At 48.1% G+C, this 23533-nt stretch overlaps 1 protein-coding gene across 3 annotated transcripts in view; it reads right to left on the bottom strand.

Moving 5' to 3' along the window:
- Nucleotides 1–23533, bottom strand: part of DIP2B (disco interacting protein 2 homolog B) — a 62003-nt gene that overhangs the window by 8192 nt on the left and 30278 nt on the right. Inside the window, exons 4-31 of one of the 3 annotated variants that reach the window (XM_036399827.2) lie at nucleotides 23317–23442; nucleotides 20157–20369; nucleotides 17760–17903; nucleotides 16957–17076; nucleotides 16180–16377; nucleotides 15880–15971; nucleotides 15449–15559; nucleotides 14135–14258; nucleotides 13532–13641; nucleotides 12435–12537; nucleotides 11442–11506; nucleotides 10865–10958; nucleotides 9990–10109; nucleotides 9296–9410; nucleotides 8597–8736; nucleotides 8253–8389; nucleotides 7852–7932; nucleotides 7596–7723; nucleotides 6775–6889; nucleotides 5620–5821; nucleotides 5172–5281; nucleotides 4973–5053; nucleotides 4301–4424; nucleotides 3245–3366; nucleotides 2590–2701; nucleotides 2068–2177; nucleotides 1177–1307; nucleotides 487–655 (exon numbers count right to left, since the gene is read on the bottom strand). In XM_036399827.2, the coding sequence (XP_036255720.1) occupies nucleotides 487–655; nucleotides 1177–1307; nucleotides 2068–2177; nucleotides 2590–2701; nucleotides 3245–3366; nucleotides 4301–4424; nucleotides 4973–5053; nucleotides 5172–5281; nucleotides 5620–5821; nucleotides 6775–6889; nucleotides 7596–7723; nucleotides 7852–7932; nucleotides 8253–8389; nucleotides 8597–8736; nucleotides 9296–9410; nucleotides 9990–10109; nucleotides 10865–10958; nucleotides 11442–11506; nucleotides 12435–12537; nucleotides 13532–13641; nucleotides 14135–14258; nucleotides 15449–15559; nucleotides 15880–15971; nucleotides 16180–16377; nucleotides 16957–17076; nucleotides 17760–17903; nucleotides 20157–20369; nucleotides 23317–23442 (3497 nt within the window). The remainder of the gene's footprint in view (nucleotides 1–486; nucleotides 656–1176; nucleotides 1308–2067; nucleotides 2178–2589; nucleotides 2702–3244; nucleotides 3367–4300; nucleotides 4425–4972; nucleotides 5054–5171; nucleotides 5282–5619; nucleotides 5822–6774; nucleotides 6890–7595; nucleotides 7724–7851; nucleotides 7933–8252; nucleotides 8390–8596; nucleotides 8737–9295; nucleotides 9411–9989; nucleotides 10110–10864; nucleotides 10959–11441; nucleotides 11507–12434; nucleotides 12538–13531; nucleotides 13642–14134; nucleotides 14259–15448; nucleotides 15560–15879; nucleotides 15972–16179; nucleotides 16378–16956; nucleotides 17077–17759; nucleotides 17904–20156; nucleotides 20370–23316; nucleotides 23443–23533) is intronic. The other 2 variants (XM_036399828.2, XM_036399829.2) reach the window with 2 other exon arrangements.

Here is a 23533-nt window from a genome sequence, read left to right as displayed (position 1 = left end):
CCCACCTGGTGACACAGCCCAGGCACCTGCAGAGCTCTGTGCCAGCAGGAGAACAAGGCTGAGCCTTGATCTCACAGAGCCACAGTCCAGGAAATCCCAGGGAAAAAACCACCTCAGGCATGGCATGGAGCTATTTTTTCCCTTCTCTCATCTCCAAGGAGAACACACCTCCATTGAGCAGCTCTCCTGACATGTGCTTTCCATCATGTGCTGGTGTGAGCCTCCACTGCAGACTGTTACATAAGGAATCTGCTGCAGAGCAGCGCTGGGATGGATGCTCCCTGCTCAGGGCTGCCCTGGCATTCCCTGACAGGTGCTCCCTGCACTGCCACAGCCCCTGCTCCTCCCCAGTCCTCTCCCCTCCCACGGAGATTTGCTTCTGGAGATTTGTGCAACAGGAAAATCTGTGTTCAACAATTATATCACTTTGCTTTACTCCCAGTTTCCTTAATTTACGTGACGTAACACTCAGGAAATGTTTCTTACCTTTAACATTTCAACTTGGTTTCCAAGTCCCTTTGTACACAGTTCCATGACTGAATAGGAACAGAAAGTGTCCCTTATTTTATACTGGCTGACAGTAGATAACCAGAGAAAAAGATTGGATTCCAGCTCCATAGGAGGAATTAAAATTGACTGATGTCCAGAATACACACTGTGAAGAACATTAAGGGAGAAAACATTTTAGTGAAGCTTGTAGCTATCTTTAAATTAATATTTATTGTATCTGCACATTTTACATTCCTGCTAGTCCAAAGGCAGGTTGTGGGACTGCAGCTGAGGCAAACTGGAGCAGCAACATTTTAAAAATGCAACTTACTGTACAAGAATAACAATTTATCCACACACAAACACACACTGACAGTGAAGGAAGAGAACTGGCTCAACCCCACAGAGAACAAAAACCTCCCTTATTGCAACATGTAATCAAGGAAGAAAGGGAAGAGAAACATTCTGAAGCCAGGAATATTTGGCAGCACAAACACACATAATCAAGATGGGATAACATCTTGCTAATCTGCAGCAAAAGGGAACATGTTGTTGTCAGTTCCAAGACAAATTCCCCCCTTACTGTAAATTAAGTCATTCTGTAATGTCAACACGTCTGTAATTTCACCCATTTCCCACTTCCAACCATCCAAGAGTTAATTTGCCCCTGTCCCCAGGAAGTCCTACCTGCAAAGGCACCAGAGCACAAATCCCAGCCCGCAGTAGGGGTCCAGACAAATGGCAATCTGCCGCGAGGAGTAGAGCTCACACTGGAGCTTGATGGCCCTGCACAGGCCACTGACTGCAGCGTGGGACATCTGCAACACAGGGGGGACACTGCTGGGGCCAGGACAGCAGCCAGGGTCCCCCAGAGACAGCAAAGGCAGCTCATGGAGAGCTGGTGGCCAGGCAAGGCCGTGGTTTGGTTCCTGAGCTCCCACAGCAGAGGCAGAGACTGCAGAGCCCTGACACCAACAGTGACACCAACAGTGACACCAACAGTGACACCAACAGTGACACCAACAGCTAAACTTGAAGCTGCAGCTGTTTGAGTTCCACCTCAACATGAGCCAGAACTTTCCATGGAGGTGGCAGCACTGGAACAGCTGCCCAGGGTGGGTTTGGAATCTTCCTCTCTGCAGACATTCCAAACCCACCTGGGCGTGTTCCTGTGCCACCTGCTCTGTCTGACCCTGCCCTGGATGAGGGAATCTCCAGAGTCCCTCCCGACCCTGACTGTCCTGTGATTCCAAACCCACATGAGCCCTAACAACATCTAAGACTTTCCTTTTCAGTATCTTACCCTCTTTTTTAATGACTGCATCCCTCTGCTGCTCTTGGTGGAGCTCAGAGCCCTGCTGCTCTCCCCAGGGGGAAGCAGCAGCAGAATTCCTGGCTCCACTGCCAGACCTGTTTCCCTCCTCAGCAGAGCTCAGTGAACTGAAGCCCACAGCTTTGTTAGAAGAAAATCAGGGTCTTTGTTTAAGCTACAACTTGGAGGGGGAGCTCAAAGGGAGGTGGCTCAGAGGGGCAGGCAATACAAGACACAAATGCCCATCTCCTAACCCGTTACTATACCTTTACTCCTGTGAGCATGCCTGTTGTGGAAACACTAAAATCTAGATATGCCAACATTTCAGGTGTAGGTGGCTTATAGATCTGGGCCAGCCTCTTCCTGGGCAAGTCATCTGTGCAAGAGAGAAAGAAATGGGTTAATTTGGGTTACTTGACTGGTATTTGAAAGGAGGACACAAATTCAAAACACCAGAGATGGAAGATAAAGCCTTCCATTAAATCTCTTTCCAGAAAAGACAGGCTCGTGTATGGCAAAACTCTTGCCAAAGCTCCCACATAGAAAATTATTTATTCTCAGGAAAAGGGAGAAAATACCAATTTGTCCTTGTCTTCAGCAGACTAAAGCTGTCTCCAGAAATCACTGTAATCATTTCCCATGCACAGCTCAATACAGAAGAGTTCTCAGTGAACAAGGGCACATTTTGGATGGCTTTTGTGCATATTCAAACAAATTTTCAAGAGCCACTCAATGAAATGTGGGACAGTCCCTTTGGAAGTCACCAGCCACCCCTCCACACAGCTCACCTGTGTCAATGATGGTTGGCCAGGTTTTCACATCCACAGCACCAGCTGCCTCTCTGGACTTGAGCAGCCTCATCAAGGTCTGGGTTGTGAGGATGCAGGCGGCTTTGCTGACCTGCAAAGGTGAACACTCACTGAAACAAAGAGGCAGGAGCACGTCCCAGCAGCACTGCCTCTGCAAGAGCTGATGTGTAGGGACTGTTTTATCATCTACAGCCAGTTTCTTTCAGCAGACCTGAATTCTTTTCTCTGCCTTTTGCACACTCTGCTCTGCTTCTCCTTCACCAAACCCCCAGTGCAGCCCAGCCTGTGGAGACCCTGGCAGAACCTCTAGAGCAGGTGAGAAGGTGTCACAGCAAGATCCAGCTTTCTTCCCCATGCTGTCCCCTGGTTACTGGGCTTGGGAAGTGACTTAACTGCAGGATGTGGACTTCCCCAGCATTAAGGAGTGTCAAGGAGGGTGAAATTCTGGGTGGCAACACCACGTTGGTGTTCTCAGAAAGCGCCTGAAGTCTGTGTGCGAGGAGGGGGTTCTCTCTCTGACATTTTATGAAGGAGAACACTGTCCCTCAGCTCCAAGACGTGCCTCAATCCCTCTCACACAGCCACCACGAGCTCTGTGAACTGTGTCACCCCTGGAGCCCAGGCTGCCACTCACCTCCACGATCATCCTCACTGTGGGCAGCGTTGCCACCAGGCTCTGGGCGTGCGGTGGGCGCACGGTGACGGGGACACAGCCCGAGTACAGGCAGCCGTAGAAGGCCGTGATGAGCTCGATGCCTGCGGGGACACCACAGGGGACACTGGGGAGGGGCCCCTGCAATAACCTCTCTTTGGGGTTATCATAAAGCAGAGCAATGGGGCTCAGGGGCTCAGTCCCTGGGGAGGGGCCCCTGCAATAACCTCTCATTGACATTATCATAAAGCAGAGCAATGGGGCTCAGGGGCTCAGTCCCTGGGGAGGGACCGGGTGCCCGAGGCTCGCTCGCTCATGCCAAGGCCACGGGGCTGCCATCTAGCAAGCATGGTGATTATCAGCTCTAGAGTGACTGCAAGCTCTCAGGATTTCAGCTCTGCTTGCTAGGTAGTGGTGCCCTGGGCTGGAGGCTGCAGCAGACGGAGAGAGAGGAGAAGGAGAAGGCACAGGCTGTTCCACGGAGATGGCTTTATTTGGGGAGGTCCGTGAAGGGTCTCTGCTCTTCTTCTTTCTCCCCTAATGGGCTACAGTATGCTTCTTTTATAGGGTTGGAAAGGATCCAAGCTTGACCAATGGTAAGGGGTTAACATGACATTGCCTTATAGGGTTACAGAGATAGGTTAAGGGGTGGAGGACAGGAAACAGGAATTTTCTTTTGCTGTTTCAGCATTCCTATTGTTCATATTCTCCACGGTGCTTTTCCTAAATCTATGGGGTTTACTACACCCCTGGGCACAGCAGGGCACTGCTGCTCCTCCCACAGCACACGTGGGCAACATCAGCAGCCCAGCAGCAAGGGCAGCACAAGGAAGCTGAGAAAGCTTGGGATAGGGGAATGGGGACAATGAAGGAACCACATAGGAAAGCATCTCCATCATAGAGGAAAAGAACATCAAATGACTCCAAAGGCAGTCAGGACACACCCGTGAGCTCCTCTCACTAGCACTGAGTGCCCTTCCTGTATTTCCAGATCCCAAAGCAAGGCCAGGCTGTGTTTCCCCAGTGGGACTCACTCACCAGGAGGATAAAGAAGCACCACATTGTCTCCTGCATTGAGATGGCCTTTGTCACACAGCACTGATGCGATTCTCTCAGCCTTTTTGTGCAGCTGCAGGCAGGTGGCCGTGCACACAGTGGTTCCCTTGAGAGGAGACAAAAATGCTCTGAACAGGGGCTGGCACAACACAAACTGGCTGCTCTGAGATAAACCCAAGCTTGCTGGCTAGCAGGAGGCTACAGCTAAGAGTTATCTCTACCTAAAGGCTGCTGGCGCCCAGTGAGCCACTCATCCACTACAGTACCAAAGGACAGAGATGGAGTTAGATCTGCTCTAGAAAATTCTACCTTCCAGGGAGTCAGTTCAGGTCTTCTTGCACCAGAACCTTGCCAGAATATACTCAACACCATTGATAGGGATGGTGGCACCAAGGGATACACCATTAACTGATACAGGAACCAGTGGGACCTACAAACACGCTCAGTTTTAAAATGAAGTGTCAAACCACGAGAGCCATTTGCTGAAGGGACCTAGAGGGTTAAATGGTCAAGTTTTAAGTTACAAATCTATGGGCAAAATCTGATGCAGAGGTTAAAGAGAGGCACTGCAGAGGGCAAAAGATTTTAAAGACTCTCCAACCAGCACTGGATAGCACATGGACCTTAAACCCAACAAGCCAGCACTGACTGTACCTTGGCATTCAATAAAAGGAAGAGTGGGTGGTCAGGAGTCGCTTGAGCTCTCCACTGCAACACTTCTGTCAGGAACTGGTGCTGGAAGAGACAGGAAGGAATTCAACACCAGCTTCTCCTTCAGTGCTCCCCACTGCTGCTCTGCACACAGGAGGGAAAGCTACTTCCCATTCTCCATGTGTCACAAACGCTGATTTACCTTTTTAACTAAATCGTTGTCTTCTATTTGACCCAGATCTCTCCCAGAGGCTTGAGCGATTCTCTTCCCAGCAACCAGGTTCCCCACCATCACAGAGGCAGGGCCCACCCCTGTGGAGAGACAGCAGCACTTTGGGAAGGAGCAGAGCAAAGGCACAGAGAGTCCCTGCAGGATCCCAGTGCTCCTGGGAATGAGCCTCACTGATGGAGTTCAGCAGGCATTGCTGGTGCCTATTCACCAGGAGGGAGAATCCCAGTGAGTTCAAAGGTGGGAATTAAAATTCCTGACTAACACACGCAAAGAGAGGCCTGGAACAAGCCCCAGCCGTGGAGCACAAGACAGGCCCTGGTCCCCAGCACGTGGGACAGGGAGGAGACATCACCCAGGTCCCTGGGGCTGAGCACTGAGCCCCGGTTCAACAACACCAAACAAAAGAGGTTCAGGTTACCTGGCTGTTTCTGCCTGGGCTTTGGCAAGTTTGTCACACAAGTGTGTGGGCACATGAGGATGTTGCAGGGGTGCAGAGAGCCCTCCAGAAAGTGCTGTTTGGTTTGGGAGATGTGGATCCCTCCCAGCGGAGTTTTTGGCAATGTGTTGGCTGGCACGAGAGCAAGGCAGTAAACACCCACTTGGTGAATGCTGTCAATGGCCTAGAGAAAGGAGAGATGGTCACTGGCATTCCTGGGCACAGCCTGCTGCTGCTGAGGCACTGACACACTGCAAGACAAATCCCTGGGCTTGTGAGTCAATCACTGACATCCCCCTTGACCTCTGTGGCACCAGCGAGTCCTGCAGTGAGCCTGAAGTGCTGGGTACACCCCTGCCTTTACAGCCCATTTCATAGACACCAAATCCATTTTTAAATCCTTCATGACCAAAAATCCCAAAATACCCACGGCTGCCTGATGAATCACACGGTTCTGATCTCGGGATTGCATCCATCTGTCTCCTCTGAACCATCACACTCTGTTCCCTCCTGCCCGCCTCAGCATTCAGGCATCTGAGCCATTATTCAGAGCACCAGGTACTTCCCTGGTTTTCCACCCCAGCTTGCACACTTCACTCCCTGAATGTCATTCCTGGAATGGCACACATGCAGTGCAGGCAGCCCTCAAAGGAACTACTTGCTACTCATTCTTTTAGGACCACACTCATTCAGCTGTTCTGGCCTTTCCCTGCCTACTTGGTCCCTGCTGAAAATGCATCTCCAAAGAAAAGGGTGGCTTTGAAGCCAAACTCTGAGCTCCACATGATCCAGACTAAAAGCAGAACTCCAAAGCTTGAGCAGAGATCTGCTCTGCGGTTCTGAGAGGAGACTGCCAGAGCCCCTCTGCTCTCTGGGACTCATGGAATCCCAGACTGGTCGAGGAATTCCTTCCCAAAATTTAACCTAAATTCCTCTTATTTCAGTTTGAAGCCATTCCTCTTGTCCTGTCACTCCAGCTCCCTCAGGACACAACAGAACAGCCTGGACACAGCTTGTGACCCTGCACAAACACCTTGTGCCAAGAGGGATGCCAAGCTTGTGGCACCTGCACTGGGGCCCTTGGTGGCCTCTGCTCTGCCCACACCCCAAAAGCTGCAGGATTTCTCCTGGCTGTACCTGCAGCACCCGACTCATCCACTGGAAACTGTCCTCCTCAGATGCATCTGGCCTCTGCTCTGCCACCACCACGATCCTCTCGTCGTAGAACACAGACACGGAGAACACAGCAATCCTAAGGAAAAGGGCAGAGCCACGCTCCAGCTTCACTCCTCAGAAACAGGAGGCCGAGGAGAGATTAAAGACAGGACTTGTTCACAGAATTCACACTTGTTAAAATAACCATGGGGCAAAAACAAGAGAAAAAGCATCAGACAATTAACATGGACTCAAAAGGAAAGGCTGGGGAGTATTTAAGGGGTTAATTCCACTTTCTGATGGAATTTCCATATGGCACAGTCCCCTGTTCTCCCAACCTGCTGTCACATTCTTGTTCCAACTTCTGGCAAAGCCCAAATGAAAGGAGATTTAAAGGCACCTACAGGATGGTTTAAAATCTCTCACTAAGTCTCGGAGATATGAGCTCCAGCCCTGCTTGAAGATCTAGAAAATTGTATCCACAACTGCTAAATAAAAATCAAATATCTTTGGACATTAATGAAACTCTTCTTTGCTGCACCAGTCAGCAGAGACAGAGAATTAATTTCTCCATGTGCCTGACTTATCTTGTTACTTGATTGCTTTCCCTAAAGCACAGACTTGATGAAAAGCCAGGCTGGATGGTGGGAAAAAGATCTGTGTTGGGCAGGATCAGGGCAGTTACTACCTAAATCAAAAATACGTTTACTTTAACTGAGCTACCAAAGAGAAATCCAAGAAAGTACTAAAGCTTGTGCTTTGCTGTGTTACATGCAGCAGGTGATGGGGTTTCTTGTGCTGACCTTCCTCTGTAAACTGTTTTTATTGACTCCACGGCCAGTCCTGTGGCCACGATGTCGTCGGCGTTGTGCCTTCTCCCGCTCACGGTCAGCAACCCGTCCATTTTCCCAACCACAAACACCAAACTGCCCTGCAAGACAAGGAGGCAGCTGTGAGGAGCTCACAGCGAGCTCTTCTCACACATCCCACCTCCCCAAAAGCTTTTCTCTGAAACGCTGAAGGGCCAGAGCAGTGCAGGCTCTGAGCTGCCTCACGTACGGGTCCGACAAATCCCAGCAAGCCGGAGCGCACGAAGGGCACTTCCCCCACTGGAGAGCCAGAGGAGTTCACAGGGATCACCTGCAACACAAGGGAGGACATTGGAGGCCTGAGGAGAGAAAAACCTTCCCAAACCACCCCAAAATCGTGGAGGAAAACCACCCCAAGAATTTCACGTAACGTGAGTGAAGGGAAGAGGAGAAGGGCAGGGAACCCTCACTACAGCCAGGGTGGGAGATGTTTATGGAGGGGATTCTGAGTATCTCTAACCACAAGGAGATTTCCAGTGCATGTTTATAAAATACAAAATTAACACTTCAGTTACAAACCCAAGGGGTTGTACAAGAGCACCAGTTTGACACAGAAAATGGGGCAGGAAAGATGCATTCTGCTAGACATACCTCGAAAGTATTCTTTGTCACCCCTGCCAGCCCATAGTACATCATTCCTCCTGCTCTGGAGCTCACACAGATTTCACCAATCTCGTCTGTTTTACAGAGCTGGGGTGGCCCATCTGGTTTCACTATACACATCATGCCTAGGACAAATCAGGCTTTGTTAAAAACAGCTCCCAAATTTTGCCCTGTGTGAGAACTGACACGTTTAAAAATCGTGACAGGAATGACTGAGTCTGGCACTGCCCCACCTCTCCCACACTGAGGCTGATGTGGGAGAGAACATTGACCCATTCTGCTCCTAAAACATCCCCAAAAACATCTCCCATCAGTCTCCTGCCTGCTTTTACCTCCTGGCATCACGTGCCCGACGTCCTGGACAGTGAGAGCAGAGTTTTTATCCTCGGTGTTGACCCGAATGACACCGAAGCTCAGCCCATTCATGGACAGGATGGCTCTGCCTGGCAGAGGGGCCCCGGGGACTCCAGGCCTGGGAAGGACACAAAATGAACAAATGCACTCAATCAGGCCCCCAGCTTGGTGTTAGACTCAGATGGAGACGGCACAGCAACAGAAAGAGGTGTGTTCAGTGTCTCTGCTTTGCAGAATCATTTCAAACTGTGCTGGCAGTAAGGATCCCCACCCAAATTTTCAGTCTCTAAGGAATTGTGTTCCTGGGCACTGCAGCTCCTCTGCCAGCTCCTTTTCTCACCCCATGGCAAACCCCAGCTCCCACCTCTGTCTCTTACAGAAGGCAGCGATGGACAGAAACAGAGTATGAGAGTATCCAAATGATCTCAAATCTCATCTCAGATTCAGAACACCTCCCCAGCTGTGGAAATCAGGAGGAGGAAAAGCAGAGCTCAGGCACTGCTGAGCTGTCACACACCTCAGAAATCACTCGGATCTCAGGAGGGAGGTTTAAAGCTCAGCAACTTGAGCACCTGAGCACACAGAGTACATGTCAGAGGAGTTTATTACATGCTTAAATCAACTCTGACCAACCCCAAGTGTGAAGAAAGCCCAGGCTGGCTGACTCAATCTGTTACCTCCGGATTGCAACGGTCATCGCTTCGGGGGAGGTGGCACAGGGACAAATCGCCTCTGGTTTGAGCCCATGGCTCTGAAACAAGCTCAGGAAGGCATCACAGGAGGAAACAGACCCTAGGAAGAAAGAAAAGATGCCACTAGGACTTCACAGATATTGATTTCATGCCCATCTACAGGAAGGGTCGGGAGGAGGATTTGGGAAACTGCAGGAGGAAGCACAAGAAGTTGGGCTAGGGAGGTTTAGGTTGGACAGGAAGGAAAATCTCCTCACTCCAAGGATGGTCAGGCATTGGACCAAGCCCATACTGGACATTCAGACAGTGGATTCTGCCCAGGTGGAATCACAATCCCTGCAGGGATTTAAAGGACATGTAGACGTGGCACTCAGGGACAGGGTTTAGTGGTGAACATGGTGCTGGTGAAGAGCTACATTTGATGGTCTTAAAGGTCTTCTCCAGCCTGAACAATTCCAATTTTATAAACACTGCTCCCCCATTCAACTGTCCCTTTTCCTGCTTTGCAGGATCCCTCACAGCCCAAAGGATGGCAACACAACAACCTCGGAACGCCCTTGTCCTGTGCCCAGGCAGCAGCAGGCAGAGCTGTGCCCCAGAGGAGAGCTCCAAGGGAGCTGGTCCTGCTGCCAGGCCCTGCAGAGAGGCTGGGCAGGCTGGGCAGGGCTGGGCCACTCACAGGGGTTGGCGCCGTCGGTGACGATCAGCATGCGCAGCGAGCTCAGGCTCACGTCTCTTTGGTCCCGGTGCGCCATCATGGCCCAGTGCAAGTCCCGACACTTCACCAGAGCGACTTTTGCTGCAAACAACACAAAAACACCACCTTCAGGGCAAATCAAAGCTTTCCAAGAGTTATTTTTGTAGAACTCACACGGTGTGAGACCCCCAAATGAGGGAATTCTCAGCTAAGCAAGGAAGCCTTAAATAACTGAGGCTGCAGTAACAGCAAAGCCAACACACAATGGCATCTGCTGTGGCACTGCCACCACCTGGGCCAGGGTCTGTCACCATCACAGCTCCTCCTCCAAAGGCCATAAATCATTATCACTCTCTGGAAGCCCTCAGGGAGGCCAGGGACCAAGGGCTCCTGCTGCACTCTGCCATTTCCTCGGTTTCATAAAAGAAACTGGCTCCAAGTCACAAGATCCCCATTGTGCTCCCCACCACTGACATGGCATCAGGACTTTGTGCACAGAAATAAATGGCAAAGTCCCCTGTCCTCCCAAGCTGTCACATTCCTGTTCCAACCTCTGGCAGGTCACCAATGCAAGGAGTTTTACAAGTATGCACACGACTGGGGGCTTAAAATCTCCCACTGAGTGCTACAGACATGAGCTCCAGCCCTGCCTGAGGATCTAGAAAATCACTGAATCTAGAAAATCATATCTAACACTGCAAAATAAAAATCAACTGCCTTTGGATATTAGTGAAACTCTTGGCCCCTGAGATTTGTCATGGAGGAGCAAGAAGGGTTTAAGGCATTTGAGATTTTAATGCCCCTCACTCCTGGATCCTGAGAACTCCAAGCTGAAGTTGTGGATCCCCCCAAGTTACCTTTGTGGGCGTGAACCCTCTGCACCCATGAGAGAGGACAGGTTTTCATCACAGAATAGGGCACGCTGATAGTGTGCAGCTTGTTCATTACATTCTGAAAAACAGGAAAAAGATTGTTAGCAAAGGGATCCCAAAGCTTTCATTGAGTTATTAGAAATAAGAGCCACCCCCAGTGCTCATCAACTTCAGGAGTTGACAGAGGTTTAGTCAGGACGATTCTGTTGTTCCCCCAGAGAACTGGAGATTTGGCAGGAAGAGAAATGGTTGTTTTAACAGGTAATGTTCCCAGCCATGGACTCAAATGCTACTGTTACCATAAAATCATGAAATTCTGGAATGGTTTGGGTTGGGAGGGACCTTAAAGCTCATCCAGTGCCACCCTGCCATGAGCAGGGACACCTTCCACCATCCCAGGTGCTCCAAGCCCCATCCAACCTGGCCTTGGGCACTTGCAGGGATCCCAGCTTCTCTGGGCACCCTTTGCCAGGGCCTGCTCACCCTCACAGGGAAGAAATTTTTCCTACTATCCCATGTAATCATTAATCTGTCATTGCAGAGAGCTCTGGAAGCGACTCACCGTTAGAATGCCGTGCCACAGCCCTGCATCCTTCTTAAAATCCAACACATTCACTATCGTTTCACCTGGGAAAAGAAAGGTGAAGCTGTCAAGTGCAGCGTGCCAGCACAGCTGTGCCCATCACTAATTCTGGAATCTGCACAAGGATGAGCATCCCTGCCCTGCTCCAGGGGCAGCCCAGGGCCCTGTGTGACTGCACAGTAACAACTGCACGTCCATGCCTGAGCAGGAACACGCCCAGAGGGCTGCAAGGAAATCACATCTGGAAATCCAGCTGCCAGCTGGAAATCGCATTCCAGCCTGAGGTGTGCACCAGCAGGACAGGAAGGGTCTGGAGCAGGGCAGGGAAGGGGAGCTCAGCAGTGATGGGAGCTCAAGTGATGGATTCTGAAGGCAAACTTTGCGTTTTAAACCTGTGTGAGCTACAGCTCTATAAATAGTTTCACTCGTGGATGTAGGGATTAGCTTAGATTTACAAGGCAGACCAGAATAAACCACAACCCACAGCAAAGCCCTCTGGATTACCACCAGCACCTTCCAACCTCCATTTCTGGCTTTCCCAAAAACCCTCACAGGACCAGAACAGCCCCTGCCCCAGAAACCTTGGTATTTACACAATATCAGCAATGAAAGATATTTCTATGGGCCATCAGTGCAGTGAGAGGGGACTCCAGCTTGGTGGAAAATGCTCCATTTTTCATTCATTTGTTCCTCTTTTGGTGCATCAAAACAGACTCAGTAAATTCACAGAAATTATATAAATCCCCCTTTTTATTCCTCTTCATCATGGCAGTGAAAACGATGCCATTTTGGATGGAAAAACACCACAGCTAATTTTTACTTTTGGGGGGGGGGGGGGGAGAATTAATCTACACTTTCAAATTTTATTTTTATTTTTGGAAGTAAACATTGGTTACTCAGAGGCAGCTGTTGAAGACGTGAGAGGCAACCACTCAACGCTGTCAACCTTTGATGCTCTGTGCCCTCACCCACCTTCAGAGTAGTTGCAGGCCTGGGACAAGGCCTGGCAGTGGGCCAGCATGGCCACACGGGACACGGTGACACCCATGACACTGCCCTCCTTGCTGGTCTTGTACTGCGAGGACAGAGGTTAAAGGGAGTTCGGGAGGAGAGAAATTAAGGAGGTTAAATCACAGGATCCACGTGGAAATAAAAAGTTTTCTCTCTGTGTGAAAGCTTAGACCTGAGGAGATGGTGGTTGTGGTGGCACACATGGAAAATCTCCATGGAGATGGGAGAAAAAATGAATGTTGTGTTTATTTCAGTGTCACTGCTGCTCACAACATCTCCTCCTGCCCCTGTAACAAACTGAAAAACCAATCTGTGTTTCAGAGTGGCTAAACCACCACTGAAACTGCTGCAATCCTGTGGGAAATGGATTTGTAAGGAATTTTTAAAATTTGATAGAAAGCTTACATAATTTTAGAGAATTCGAACTGAGAAAGATGCATTGTAGCAGGACCAGGTAGGAAAAAACAGAGGTGATTGGTGTTAGAAGTAACAGCAGCATTTAAGCTGAAAAAGGTTACTGTAATTTATAAGGTATTGTAACCAGAAAACGAGTTAGCTTCTGATAGAATGGCACTGAGGTTTACATTCCTTGTGTCTTGCTACTCATCAAGACTGATAATAGAATAAAATCTTTTAAAACACCTCTCAATTGCCCTGTGTCAATAAAAGCTGAGGAAACCAACACAATCCCTACGAGTTACCTTCTGGCATAGGAACAAAAATCAGCATTACTGCAAGACCAGAGAATTCCAGTGCTGCTGGCTCAAGCACTGGCAGAAATGGGGTTATCAAGCACCACCTCAGAGCTCAGCTGTCTCCATCCCTCACTTTCTTGGAACAAAAACAATTCTCCAACTTATTCCAAGCAGTGCTCAAGGCCACAGAGGGATTCAAACCCAAAATGAGCTTCACAGCAGGATGTGCCCAGTGAAAGGCTTGTTTCAGTGGCAGGGAAGTGGGAAGCTGAAGGGAGTGAGGTGAAACTATTCTCCCTCTGGTGATTAGAACATTAAATTCAGCTCACAGAAGGTACTTTCTATTCCCCATTCAGCACTTACCTCAATATATGCTGGCTCAGTTCCTGCTGCTGAGATGTTGGGCTGCCAGTCCTTGGGAGATTTGGAGAGATATTTTGAATCTGTCACAACCCATTTGAGTCTGGGCCAACCTGGAGCCAAAATTAAACGGTACATTAATATCAGTTTATTTATTGAGGGATTTATATTCTGCAAGAATACACTAAACCCCATCATTTGTCCAAGTTCAGTTACACAAGCTAAATTCCAAGCCAAGCCCAGCCACCAGCCAGAAGGTTCCTCTCATTTCTCATCAGGGAGTTCAGTGGGCAACCAGGTACTTCCTCTCCTCAGGGAAGATCCCTGCATGATTCCTAAATAAAGCTTGTGAATAAAACTGCCTTGGAACCTGCCAAATGCCACTGAAGGGACCTGAGCACAAGCCTGGTTGGGGGGTGGCTCCTTGTGAGCCCCACAAGAGCAGAGCAGCTGTGTCAGACACCACAAACAAATCCTACACGTTTTGCTGATGGGATCAGGAGTTGCCCCTTTACCCTCCAAGTGCCTTCAGAGCCCTGACAGCTCCTTTCAGGTGGTTCAGCTGCAGCAGAAGTACAATCAAAAGCCAGTCTGTAACCAGCTCACCTTTAAACTGCACAATTTCTCCATTCTGGGTTTTTGGGAGCCCTTTCAGACACACTTCAGTGGTGAGGGCCAGAGCAATGCCACAGCTCCCCAGCAGGAAACCAATCTGCTGCCCACCAGCATCCTGAGGGAAGAGGGGAGAAGTCACTCCTGCTCAAAGATGACAAAAGTCAGCTTTCCCTTACTAAAACCCAAGGCTTGACAATGCTTTGGGGACTGGGGGAAGGAATGGCAAGGAAAAGAAGAAAACAACCCATTTCCACACAGGATCACAGAATCACAACTGGAAGGACTTGGGCCACTGGAAGGTGTCCCTGCCCATGGCAAAGGATGGAACTGGATGGTCCCTAAGGTCCCTTCCAACTCAAACCATGCTGTGACCCCATGAAACATGGCACTGGCAAGATTAGAATGCACTGGATGTGAAATGCAGGGGGAAAAAGAGCTCCTGCCCAGCACCCAGGCATGGAGCTCACCCCATCTCCTGGCATCAAAGGAAGCCCAGATGCTGCAAAGAGGAATTGAGAGGCAAAAAAAGCCAAACATGTAATTACACTGGGATAACGAGACCTCTCCATCCCCTGGAGCCAATTTCTGTTGCACAATGATAAAATGAGGAGGCTCACTCAGAAACTGATTGGGCAAAGACTGGAGAAGTTTTAATTTTGCATTTGGTTGCTATAGCAGTCTGTCACAGTGCAGAGAATGAAATCAAAGCTCTGTGAGTCCCTGAGTGTTCCCTGAGCTCACTGCCACCTGTCAGACCAGCTCCCAGCTCACTGCCACCTCTCCTGCCATAGTGTTTGCCATGACCCCATTGTTTTTGTTACTCTTATGAAATCCCATTGTTTCACACAGCTCTTGACACAGCAATAACATGGCAACAGTGCAAAAATCCTGGTAAGGGTAAAGAAAACACTTTGCTGGGCAAATAATTTACAAAAAGGGCCTCAATGTCTTCAGGAACGCTGAGCACCTCCATGTCCAGCAAAATCAGAGCCTGGCAGAGCTCAGCAAGGCTGGACTGAGTCCTCTCCCATCAACCAGGGGGTAGATCCACACTCTGATCTGTTCTGTATGAATTATTTGCAGTAAGGAAGTGGAGGCTGCATCATTTAGGAGAATTGACCATCTCCAGCTGCTCAGCACAGCTCTGATCAATATGTTTTTCCATTTTTAAATGCCAAGCTCCCGAAAGTCCTCGTTGGTACAGAGCTGCTCAGGCAGCAGCTGGAGGCTGTGAAATGCTGTCAGAGGCTATGGCCTGACTTGGTTTCCATCCCACATCACTCCTCCAAGTTCCATCAACGTTACCTTTCTGGTAAGAGGTACCTCTATAGGCACTGGGATCACCTCAGCCAGGAGACAGCCATAAAATGCCACCATGAACATCACGGGGTCGTTGTTGGGATACACAAGGGCTACCTGCAACCCACAAGTGAACATTTCAAAATCCACATCTAGAGCGACCGAAGCTAGGAAAACTTGGTGTTATTTCCCACTCCTCCTCACACAGAATGCGTGGAATGTGCCTGAGCCCCTCACACAGTCCCCAGGCATGTGAAGGCTCACACACAGCCAAGACACAAGGAACTGCTCACAGGGGAGCCAGGACCCCTGAAAAATCACAGCAATTTCTGTCCCAAGCAGCCTTGGCCCTGGGGTCAGAGCCTCACTGTGGTGTCAGTGGAAAGCTCCAGCCCCCAAAGCCCTGGTGTTACTCCAGAGAGTCCCAAAGTCCTTACCCTGTCTCCAGGCTTTAACACAGGTTCGTTTTTGGTCCCCAGTTTATTAAGCAGGGTGTAGGCCAGCTTGAGACTTCTGCTCCACAGCTTGCCTGGAAGGCAGAGAACAGAGACTTGCAGAGCTCTGGATCAAGCAGGAACAGCTCCCACCTTGGCTTTTTTTACCACCTACACTTCCACTGCTCTGTCCACAACCCCGGCAAAGCCCAGGAAGGTTTTCACAACCCCGGTGAACCCGGGAGCCCTGTGCTGCTCTCTGGCAGCAGCTGAGCAGGGGAGGGCAGGGGAGGCTCGACTCACCATATGTGAGGGTATAAACTGGTTTTCCTGTCACATCCAGGGCTGTCAGGCAGGGACACTTGGCCTGAGTGGTTCCCCAGCGCTGCAGAGCTGCTTCCAGGGCAGGAGGCCAGTTACAGACCACTCCCAGGGGCTCCCCCTTCACCGGGGTCATCTGCCGGCCCTCGGGCTTGGGCTGGTTGGGGTCAGGCTGGGGAACTGAGAAAATTCAATGTTATTTCCAGAATCTGTTGGTATTTCTAATATAATCCAAGTAAAATAATATTCCCCGTCCTTGCCCGTGTATCGCCCGACAGTTCAGTTTGAAATAAACTGAAAATAAACCTAAAGGAATGAGGAAAAGCATTTAAAAAGCCATTCCATCCCTTTTCCTGGGAAGTCTTGCACAGAACAAGAGACCATGAACAGACGCTTCTCACAGGATGTTGTTCAAAGGTGTTCAACACATCAGTAAGGAAAAGAACACAGAACTGCAGAAAAGAAAACTTTACTTAAGAATAATGCTGGAATAAAATTACCAGTGAGGACAATCCCCTTTGGGAAATTAAAAAAAGTAGTAAATGAAAGGGGTTTTAAAATCTATTTAATTTTTTTTTTAAGTAATTCACTCAGCAGAACAGTGAATTACTTCAAACACTGGTTTTGTGTCAGACTGCTCATGGAGGCTGCTGCAAAGAGTGAATCTGAGCCAACCTTGAGAGCAACAGCAAAAAGAACTCAACTCCCAGAGTATCCAGTTGTAACAAATGTGCATAAAATCACTATTTGTGCTATTACCTTCCACAATTTCTTCAAAATCATCCACAAAGAATTCTTTCAGGGGTGGTCTTTTAGGTCTTTTCAAGGTGTTCAGCAACTGCTGAATTTTTGTGGAGACTCTGCTGCTCACAGGAACACCTGGAGGGAAAGAGCAATGAGTGCCCATGTCCAGTCCTTCCCACTCACCTGCAGGGGGTTTGGGGCTCCACCACCTCCCTGGGCACTTCCAAAGCCTGACCACCCCATCCATGAAGGAATTCCTCCAGAATGCCAACACCACAACTGCAGCACAGTAACACCTTAATGCAAAACCAAAACCATTCTGATTTTGTGAAGAGGTAAATGAGGTAACAGCTGAGGGAGCTGGGGGTGTTTAGCCTGGAGAAAAGGAGACTCAGAGGTGACCTCATCACTCTGTACATCTCCCTGAAAGGTGGCTGTAGTCAGCTGGGGCTGGGCTCTTTCTCCAGGCAGCTCTGACACAGCCAGAGCACACAGCCTCAAGCTGCACCAAGGGGAATACAGGTTGGATATCAGGAAAAAGTTTTTACAGAAATGGAGATAAAGCTCTGGAACGGCTGCCCGGGGAGGTGGTGCAGTCACCATCCCTGGGGTGTTTCACAAAGCCTGGATGTGGCACTGGGGGCCAGGGTTGAGCTGAGGTGCTGGGGCTGGGCTGGACTCCATGACTGGAAGGGCTCTTCTGTGATTCACAGCGATTCTGTGAATTCTGAGATCACCCAGAGCTGGGAGAACAACTGATGTGATTTAAGGCCTCTCTGGGCCCTGCTGGCAGCCCCGGGTGCCCGAGGGCTCCGTACCATCGGCAGTGTCCATGAGACTGGAGCGGTTGGATCCCTTGTGCATCCCCTTGACAATCCCAGAGGGAGGGAGGTCGATGGCTGCTGGCCGTGGTGAGGGGGTGGAGGTAGTTGCTGTGACATCTGGAGGGACTGAGAAACTTTCTAGAAAAAGAAGAAAGCTGCTAAATACACCTTTTATTATTTCGGTGTCAGTCACCTGTTCCCAATAATCCTAAGGGTTGAATGGTTGGATGTATGGGAACCCTCATTAATGCTAAACACACTGATTCCTAAAGGTTCAGCAGCTCTAGGAGAGGCACAGCATCTGCTCTGGAAACCAAAAACCAAAGGCACAAGGTTGTGTCCATGTCAGGAAAGTGCTTCAGCAAAACAGAATTCCTGTTCTTGGTCTCTAACCTTGGAGCTCAATCTCTTGACATTCAGTACTGTAAAAAAAATAAATAATTCTTTTAAAGTTTGTGATTCACATGAGCTCTGAAACATCCAAAGTCCAGAACAAATCCCTCCCTCACCTATGCACTGATCTCTCTTGCTAGAATTCTACTATTTAGCTTTTTTGTGAGTGAGGGCTTTTGAAAACAAAACATGTGGGAATTTGACCAAAGCAGATCAGCAAAAATTGTGTGTTGGGTTTCAATCCCTTCCAGCTGGGTGGTTACAGAGCTGGTCCAGCAGCCACAGAACAAATCCAGTGAACAGCATGAGCTGGGTCTTACTTCTGCTTCAAGCTGCAAGACACTGTCCTGCCTTTCAGCCAAGGCTGCAACTGCATCCTGCAGGAATTCTCCCATGAACTGCCTCTTGAACGAGGGATTTTGCTAATGTGGGGTTTCTTTACACAACCCAGCAGGTTCAGCCATCTGATAGAGGCAAGAATATTCTATTCTGGCTTAACAGCACCAGCAACTGTTGCTTACAAAGGAAAAACCCAACAATCTGAAACCATGGGTTGGGTTTTACAGATAGTCTGAAGTCAAATCCCAAATAAGTCCCACTGACAGGGTTTTGTGGTTGATTCTGTGTTGATTTCCCTTTTTCTAAGGAGGAAAAACCCCTCATTTCTGCATTCCTTTGGAGACACAGTGGCAAGGAATATTTCTCATGCACTGAACTTCTAAAATCACTGGAATGGGCATGGATTTGTACAATCCAAACATCTGCAGGACTTTTTATTGCTCTCAAGAGAGAGATGTACAGAATTGTGTATGTGAGAGTGCTATTCACTTAAACCAGGTGTTAACAAGGTATGAATGTGGCAAATAGAATCCTGACAAAGATCCAAAGCTTCTATTTTGCATAAGACACTAATTAGATTAGACAGTGGATATTCTGGAGGTAAAAAGCTGTGTTACCTTAATTCATTGTAAAAGGTAATGTGGCCTTCTGCATGCTCCAATTAAAAACAGCCTCTCTGCTTCAAAGACATTCATTATATTGACTACATTTTATGGGCAATCTCCTCAGTTTTCCATTTCAGGAAACAATTTGCATCCCAGCAAATAAACAAACAAAAATAACAGCGATAAAAAGATAAATAAGTGAAAGATAAAATCACCAGCACTTCTAAGCACTGCTTGCCCCAACCCAGTTAAGCAGAAGCAGAGAGCACATGAAATACAGACAATGTCCTACGGTGCAGGAATTTCCTCACCAGCAGCTAAAAAGGACAAACGTACACAGAGCAAAAACAAACTTGGCCATTTCATACAGAAGCATCAGCAGCAAGGAGCACCTCAGAGCCTCAGAAAACTGAGCCCGGGGTATCCAGATCTGTAGATTTTGCTCCATCTCCTCCGTACCTGGATGCTCTGGTTATTCCTCAGACAGCCACGAAGAGCTGGGCTAAAGCTTTACTCCTCTAACCCTGTTTTTTAATGACAGGCTCATTTGTTCACACACAGAGCTGGAGTTGGTTCCTTTTCTTCCCTGATCTAACGCAAACAATAAACCATGGGGGCTCAGAGCAAAATGAGGATGTTGAACACAGCATTTCCCCACTCCACAGGCACAGACACCCCTAAGGGGCTGGTCAGGACACAGATGAAAAAGCCACTTGCACTGGGCAGCTTTGTACCCACGGGAGCTCCCAAGAGCTGGAGACATAAAGCAACACACGACACAGAGTTGTGCCTCCTGCTCTGTCCACACTGTCCCTGGAGTCTTCCCTGCTTCCAGAAGCTTCTGCTCCCCACTCTCCCTTTTACAACCACCTCAACCTTCTGAAATTCTTCAGGAAAACAACAACGTGGAAGGTGCAACTCCAACCAATCCTAGCAAGTGCCATCAACAGCAGCTAAACTCTCGCTCTGAATTTCCCTTCCGCAAGGGACAGCTCCGCCTTTATCAACACAGTCTGCGCTCGAAGCGATTGTTCTGTTGGTACCCAGCTCCTACCTATTCGAGTATTGGCAAATACATCAGCTAGTGACCCACTGGTCCCTTTGCCTTCTCCATGGGAAAGTGTAGAGGATGCTGATGAGGATGTGGATGACCCCTGAACAGATCGGTTGATCCAAGACTCAGCATTCTGTAAGCTCTGGTGCAATGCAGCAGAGAGAGCAGCTTGGCGCCTGAGCGAGCCCTCGTCCTCGGAGGCGGAAGACGTGTCTGTGTGGAAGCAGAAAGAAAATCTAGCTGCTTAGGGAAAAGCACATGGCACTGAACATGCTCTTTCCAATCACATATCAACAGCACAGGCTTTCACAGGAAGATCTGTTTTCCACATTGGCCAAACCAGAGGTTAAAGCAGCAGAATTGTTGGTGGGAACACACTCACCCCTGTTTTGATTCACCTCCTCAGACAACATCCTTCCCCTGGGGGCTCCAAGCCTAGAACTTAACTCTCATTACTTTTCCGTTCACATTCCACAGTATCAGATGCTGTTTTGCCTAACTCTGGTCATTCTGAACTGGAAAGTGAAGGGTCAGGGTCGTTGTCAAACTGCAAAGTCCCAGGAACAAAGAAAACGCAGGAAACAACTGTGCCAAGGCCACAGCAGAAAATGCTTTTGTCTGGGCTCTAAATGGGGCCCTTTCAATTGCAGAAAACAAACAAAAAGCCCAACCCCAAAACAAAACAGAAATCTACAGCAAGGAACTGCTTCCTGTGTGTCCCAGAGCACAGACACCTCGGCTGTCCCAAAATTGTGAACTAATTATTTAATTACCATGAAGCAAGCACTCAGTTCTTGAGATGTTGAGTTGTACAGTGCTAAATACAAACACACAGGTGGCTTCGGCCTAAAATTTAGGTGTTCTTCAAAGTGCTTTTCTGCCTACACTGGAGTGGTAAATCAAAGTACTAAATCATGTTCTACCCCCTTGCCAGAGTGGAACGGAGTGAGGAGCTGAGGCAAAGGCTGACTCCAGCCATGCTTGAGTGCTGGCCTCGACTGGTGTGACTCCCCCAGCACAGGAGGTGCTGCAGTCCTGGACAAGTGAGCACAGAGCTGAGACCCAAGCAGACACCAGGAACATGCATCAGCCCCCCAGAGAAAGGAAGGGAAAAAGGAAGTGTGATAAAACAGGAAATCAGGAGGAGGAGGAGGAGGAGGAGTGACGTGGCCTAGCAGAGCAGTTTCAGAGCTATGAATTCACCAGGAGATGTGGATTCATAACATTTTGGATGACTTTGTCAATCCAAATGGCTGCGATGCTTCTGCACAATGAGACACAACATAGAAATCACTGCCAAAAACCACACGGACTGGTTTGTCATCAGTGCATCCAGCTGCTGGAAAACAGAGGGTTATTGATTTCTGCTGCACATGCATGGTGACAGACACTGTGTCACCAGGGACTCTGCTGCAGCCAGCACGTGGCAGGGGTGAGAGAAGTCCTGCAAGTTGTGCAATCCCACCAGAGCCCTCTGAAACAAACATCACTGCAAACCCTCCTCTTGTGTGCTGAGCATTAACCATTCATGAAACCAAGGTGTGAATTATCCATCAGAAACAGGGAGAAGCGGCCTCAGTCCAGACCTGCTCAGCTCTGGCCAGTCTGAACCACAGAACCATGGGACACCCTGAGCTGGACCCACGAGGACCATCCAAGGACATCCAGGACATCCCAAGGATCCCACCAAGGACATCCAGGACATCCCAAGGATCCCACCAAGGACGTCCAGGACATCCCAAGGATCCCACCAAGGACATCCAGGACATCCCAAGGATCCCACCAAGGACATCCAGGACATCCCAAGGATCCCACCAAGGACATCCAGGACATCCCAAGGATCCCACCAAGGACGTCCAGGACATCCCAAGGATCCCACCAAGGACATCCAGGACATCCCAAGGATCCCACCAAGGACATCCAGGACATCCCAAGGATCCCACCAAGGACATCCAGGACATCCCAAGGATCCCACCAAGGACATCCAGGACATCCCAAGGATCCCACCAAGGACATCCAGGACATCCCAAGGATCCCACCCAGGACATCCAGGACATCCCAAGGATCCCACCACATGGTTCTTCAAGAACTCCTGGAAGAGAGGTCACTTCCCAGCCCTGAGAGAGGACTGACAGACTCCCTGAAGAGCTGCAACACTGGGAGGGAGCACTGCAGCCCCTGGACAGCCCAGCACAGCCTCGTTGTAATAGAAACAGACAGGATTCGAGGGCTTTTTTATGCAGAAAAGCCGAATTTTTAATGCTACAGTCTATTTTTATATAGTTTTAAAAGTTATTTGGTTTAATTGGCTAGTAACTTTTTTGCTACTCAGTTTATTGGTTAGAGGGTGTGTGTGTGTGTATGTGTTAAGGCTTTTTCTTTCCACAGATGTTTACATATTTTCTTTAAGGATTCTTAGGGGTAGAGTGTCCTTCTTTACAGGTGCAAACTGGTTTTCTTAAACAAGAATAGATTGTTATGTACATTGATTTTTATAATTTTTTTTACATGGGAACATAACAGTCTGGCTGTTAGTTTTACTTAGGTGAAGTAGTAGGCTTAAGTTACAATTTTATAAATATATTATAACTGTATATAAATTTAATTAGAATTATTATAATTATTTTATAAATATTTTATTTATAATAAAATAAGAAGCAAATAAATAACAAGATACAAATAATAGATATTTTAAATAAAAATAAAATGTAAATTTTATTTAAAATGTAAATTTTATTTAAAATATATACTTTAAATAAAATATCTATCTTAAATAAAAATATAAATTTATATAATTAAATTATAAAAATAATATATATAATATATTTTATATATTATAATATATATTATAATATATATTCAAATTATAAAAATAAAAATATCTATTTAAAATAAAAATAAATAAATATAAATAAAAAATAAATAAAACTACAAATTTGTATATTTAAATTATAAAAATTATATATATTATATATATTATACACTATAAATATATATTATAATATATATTTAAATTATAAAAATAAAAATATCTATTTAAAATAAAAATATAAACCTTACAAATAAATAAAAATAAAGAAATATTTTAAAATAAATACAAATAAATAAATATTTAATTTTTTTTTAATAAGGTTTTTAGCTCTATACCACAGAGCCTCACCTGGGGGAGTGCAGGCGTCTGCTGGGGACTGGACGAAGGTGGAGCGGCGCTTGGTGGGCATGGGCAGGGCCATCTTCTGCTCCTTGTGCTTGGCCAGCGCCGCCTGGACCGCTTCCGTGTGGATGTCTGCGAGAGGGAAGTGCCTCAGCACCAGCACAGCACCAAGGGGATGCCTCAGCCCTGCAGCTTCTCTCGTTTTCAAACCCTGGGCTGGGTC

This window comes from Molothrus ater, chromosome 30, assembly GCF_012460135.2.
Source record: "Molothrus ater isolate BHLD 08-10-18 breed brown headed cowbird chromosome 30, BPBGC_Mater_1.1, whole genome shotgun sequence".
Taxonomy (NCBI): domain Eukaryota; kingdom Metazoa; phylum Chordata; class Aves; order Passeriformes; family Icteridae; genus Molothrus; species Molothrus ater.
Note: the sequence above shows the minus strand (reverse complement) of the source record. Positions and strands in the feature narration are given on the sequence as shown.